At 45.4% G+C, this 4999-nt stretch overlaps 1 protein-coding gene across 1 annotated transcript; it reads right to left on the reverse strand.

The window, feature by feature from the left end:
* Positions 1-620: 620 nt before the first annotated feature.
* LOC126263424 (WAS/WASL-interacting protein family member 3-like) lies at positions 621-1070 on the reverse strand. The gene has a single exon (XM_049960518.1). It carries the CDS (start codon positions 1068-1070, stop codon positions 621-623), a length of 450 nt encoding a protein of 149 aa, XP_049816475.1.
* Between the last annotated feature and the right edge of the window lie 3929 nt (positions 1071-4999).

A 4999-nucleotide genomic window follows, 5' to 3' on the forward strand; every position in this document is an offset into this window, starting at 1 on the left:
CCAATTACTAACTATTAACTGTTGTATCGACGAAAACAACTCTTTCAGTCTCCTAATTTCACTCCACAACTTGTAATTGGATAACATGACATGTGGTTGCCTGTAAAACAAAACTCCACCATCCAAGCAATGACCTTACAGTGCCCCAGCTCCGACCCACATCGCAGAGATCAGCATTGCCAAAACTAACATGCTCCTTTTCCAAACTTCTGGCATGTAGAAACTTGAGGACAGGGATCAATATCACCTCCCCTCCCCTCCCCTCCCCTCAGAAATCCACTGTCACTGAACAGCACGTCTTAACACAGAAATAATAAAATCCTGGCTTCTGGTGCCAGCCCACGAAGATAAAGCTAGCAGAATATTCGAAGTGTAGCATGCTGGTGGCCTGGTGCCATAATGCTTATCCATGTATTACGTACAGAATTACAGAAATCCTCCCTCTTGTGGAAAGGGCGCTCTACTGGTGCCGACATTGTGGCGACTGTCAAAACATTAATGTACTCTGCTATGGGTGCTGCAGCTGAGGATGGCGGTGGCAGAAGGAAATACTGGGCTGGAACTGTTGAGTAGGGGTGAAAGTGGCATGACCATGGATGCATGTGGCAGACGCTTCCCATTTACAAGGGCACAGATAGCATCTCGACATCCAGTCCCTTAACATGGCACAACTGTGCCAGTGGTGAAGGCAAAAGCCGCACGTTCAGGCTTGCCAGAGGAGTCAGTTTTGAAGGACCTGAAGGTGCCGGCAAAGACAGTGGCAGAATTGCCAGTGGCAGTGAAGAATAGTGGGAAGGCCTAGTATCAGGCACCAGGAAGTTGAACCCTGCAGGAGAGGAAAGAGGCAGTGGCATCCACAAGGAGGGTGGGTCTGCCCCTGCAGCAGGGACCCCCTGCAAGGCTGGGACAGGTACTGTGGGGGGAGGCAGAGGCGGAAACAGAAGTAGTGGTGGTGGTGGTGGTGGTGGTGGTGGTGGTGCTGGTGCTGGTGGCCCTGCAGCCCTCACTGTCACTTGAGGATTCAGCTGGTTGTCATGGTGTCCCACAAATCCATCACTGGTGCACACCATACAGAAGCAGCAGCCTCGCCATATGTGGGCCATGGCTGGAATCCATTTCAGTCAGAAGCCGAATCCCAGAGCCCAGATCACAGAACCAGGAGCAAACTGTGACGAGGGCCGTATCGATGGGCATTAGCGGGGCAGCATGAGCAGGTGCAGGAGGGTGCATAGCTGGCAACCATGGACCATCTTTGTCAGACTCTGAGCCCCTCACCAGTGTAAACCTGTAGGAGCTCAAGAAGTGCATCAAAATGTTGTCTGTGGAAGAGTCCACAACATACTTCTTCATTTGTATCTTGAATGTGTGGATGACACATTGGGTATGAAAGGATGAGAACTTGCGTGGTGAATGCCTTGATTGGTACACTAATCATACAAAAGCCTGGGACACAAACTGTGCACCATTATATGTCACAAGAGTATAAGGTAATCCTTCAATAGAAAAAATTTTGGAGAGGCCCTGAACCAGGACTGCAGCTGATGAAGGACCAGCACATACTGTATGGAAACTCAGACAAAGCATTGACAACCAAAAACCACTACAAATTTAGGAAGGGTCCTGCAAAATCAACATGGATGCTGCAGTGTGGGCCATGGACAGAGTGTCACCTGCTATGCCACCTGTTGGGTAGCACATTGAGGGTAGGCCACAACCAGATGTGCAATGTCACCATCCATGGTGGGTCAAAACATGTGCTGATGGGCCAATAATTCCTTATGTGAGGCCCCCCAATGTCCCTGATGCAGGAGCCAAAGCACATCTTGTCATAGGGTGGTTGCAATCACAACCGTTGTCAACAGTTCAGCAGTAGCTAAGAGAACAATACTATTAAATACCAAAAGGCAGTGATGGAGAGAAAATAGTTGCACAAAGGATCAGAAGCCATGCCTGGGGGCCTGTCCAGCCAACAACGCAGAATGAGGTGAACAACTTCATGCACAACCAGAGTGGCAGCAACAGCCACAGCTATCTGGGAGCCCACATTAGGAAATCTTTACACTGTATGTTGCACCTCAACATCTAAGTGGAAACATACATGTTCATCCTGATCAAAATTAGGATCCAGCCCTATCAGAAGCCAGGACAGCACATCGGCATTGGCATGCTGCTCGGTAGGTCTAAAATTTATTTCATAGTTGTGGCTAGACAGAAATAAGGCCCAAGAATTAAACAACATAACCAAGGGTTTGTGGTCAGTAATGAGGCAGAATGCAGACCCATTTAAAAACGCATGAAATTTTTTGAGGGTGCAGACAATAGCAAGTGCTTCCGTTTCAATTTTAGAATAGCACTGCTGAATGGAGTTGAGTGTTTTTTATGCATAAGTTATTGGAGAGGTTCGAACCTACCCTCATGATGATGTGTGAGAATGGCCCTGAGTTCATCTGAGAGGCTTCCATATCCTGAACTGAGTGGTGGCTAGGATGGAAAGTAGCCAAACAAGGATCAGAATGTAATTTAGATTTCAAAAGCATGAACATCTCTCACAGGCTACCATGTACTGCAGAGGAATGTTCTTGTGGAGCAATTTGTGGAGGGGATGGGCCAATGCAGCAGCACCCACAGTAAATTTGTGAGTTAAGCAATTTTGCCCAAATATGATTGGAGTTCTTTGACATTTTTAGTGTAAGGCAAAGGTGTGATCACACTGACATGATGGCTTAAATGGCTTAACACCACTGCAGAAATTTCAAACACCAAATACACAATGGATAACATAAAAAAGTGTGAGTTGATGCATCCCAGAACAGATATCGTCAATGGCATTGACCACACCGAATGGGAGGTGTTTAGGATCCTCGTTCAACAGAACCTGTAAATAAGCTTCAGATAAATCAGTTTTGGATAAAAACTGGCTTCTGGTGAGTTTAGCGAATAACTCATCCAGGCAGGGCATTGCAGATGTCAGCATTAAATGAATCTTTAAAGTCACTGCAGAGGCAAAGCTGACCACTCAGTTTTTTAACAATCAAGATAGGGGCAGACCACTCACTCAATGTACCTCGCTATATGTCAGCTATATGTCAGCCTGTCCATTTCTGATTTCACTTGATCACATGAAGCCTCTGGAACAGAGCACGCACGGAAGAAGTGCAGCCGTGCTGTAGGTTTCTGGGTAATGTGGGTCTCAAAATTAGTGACACAACTTAACCCATCCAAGAAAGACATGAGAACTCAAACACAGAGAATCTAACTGCTAGTAGCAAATCTGGTCAGAATTGAGATGCACCATATCCAAAATTGAAAAACGAAAAGTATCCAAAACACCCAGACCGAACAAATTTGCAGTGCCAGAATAAGCAACTACCAAAAAAGTCAAGGAACAAACCACAGGTTTATTCACAGTGGGATCCACGTATTACCTCAAAATTGGAATATACTGCTTTTTGTAACTAACCAAATGTCAAGTAACTGGAGACAATGCTGGAGATTGCAAATCCTCATAAGTTTGTGAGTTCAGTAAAGTCATGGCCACAAGTTACCTTTTAGTCTGAGGATTTTGTCCATTACTCATACTTCAATAAACAGTCTGTTAAGGCTTGTGAGCACTGGAAACACGCAATTAACATCAATGCCCACTTCTGCAGAAGGAAGTTAAGAAGAGCAGACAGACAATATATTACCTTTTTTCCTAGGATTGTAGCAAGTTGTCCAGCATGGAGGGCTCACAGCCCTGTCATGTTGCACAAAACAGTGTTGGCAAGATGGGAGAACAGAGCACTGTCACTGCTGTAGTTGTTATTTGGCACACTGCTGTCCAGTACAGTGTGAAAGCCATCTGTACAGCTACCACATTTTCCTTCCCCCAAGAACTGACTGACACCTGACAACCATAAACAAGAACCACCATGGTGGTGTCACATTAACCCTCAATCTGATCACCAGCAGTAGAAATATCTCGAAAGATTGAGCAGCATTTAATACCTCAGCCAAAGATGAATTCTTGCACTACAGTGTGCACTGATGCACCTCCTTCTCAGAAGCTAACCAACTGATGACATCACAGACCATAGAATCGGCACAAGAATTGTGATGAGCATCAGTAACCAACTGACTGAGGTCGTGGAGTTCAGCCATCCAAGCCCAGTAGTACTGGTGGGACTGTTAATGTCAACAACAGCACTCTACACATGCTGCAACGACATGCATGCACTTCCGGTGATAATTTGACAACAGTTTACACATTTTGGCAAATGAAAGCAATGCAAGTTCCTTGAGCAGGGCTAACAGGGGCAACAACTGATAAATCAGAGGAGAAATCCAAAAAAGGAACATGGCCTTACACATGTTTGCATCAGTGACACCAAAAGCAAGGAAGTGTTAATGAAGCCATTTCTCATAACCCTCCCAGTCTTCAGACAAATCATAATAAGGAGGAAAGGGTGGCAGAGACACTGATGGCATAGAAACCTCCATAGTCAATGTAGCCAAAACAAGTTTATGGTAGCAACCGTAAGAGCCTGCTGCTGCTCAAGGAGAGACTGGAGCACTGCCTCCATGGACAGAAGAACTGAAGGAACAATCAAAAAGACTGAGCACATAAAAACGAAGACCACTTTCATTGACAATTGTATCACACTGTAAGACACAAACAACATCACGGCCACAATGAATCAAACTTTTTTCTTCTTCCACATTTAAGCAAAGAATAGTTGAGAACATAGCCACAAACACAGAAACAATCCATGTATTGTTGCAAGCAGCTGCTAACAATAATAATTTGAGAGCGAGTGCCAGCTGCCTATGCATATAAAGAGAAGGGCCGTGGAAAATGGCTTGGGAGAATCCACGCTATGTGCACAAGTCATGTGGACTATCGCACACAGCCTCTGGTAGCTAGCCCACATGTATGCCATTGGCGGCCTGGTGCCATGGTGGGCATCCAAGTATCACATACAGGGTTATAGCAGATATCATATTTTGGAGATGAAAATAT

This window comes from Schistocerca nitens, chromosome 6 (genome assembly GCF_023898315.1).
Source record: "Schistocerca nitens isolate TAMUIC-IGC-003100 chromosome 6, iqSchNite1.1, whole genome shotgun sequence".
NCBI lineage: Eukaryota > Metazoa > Arthropoda > Insecta > Orthoptera > Acrididae > Schistocerca > Schistocerca nitens.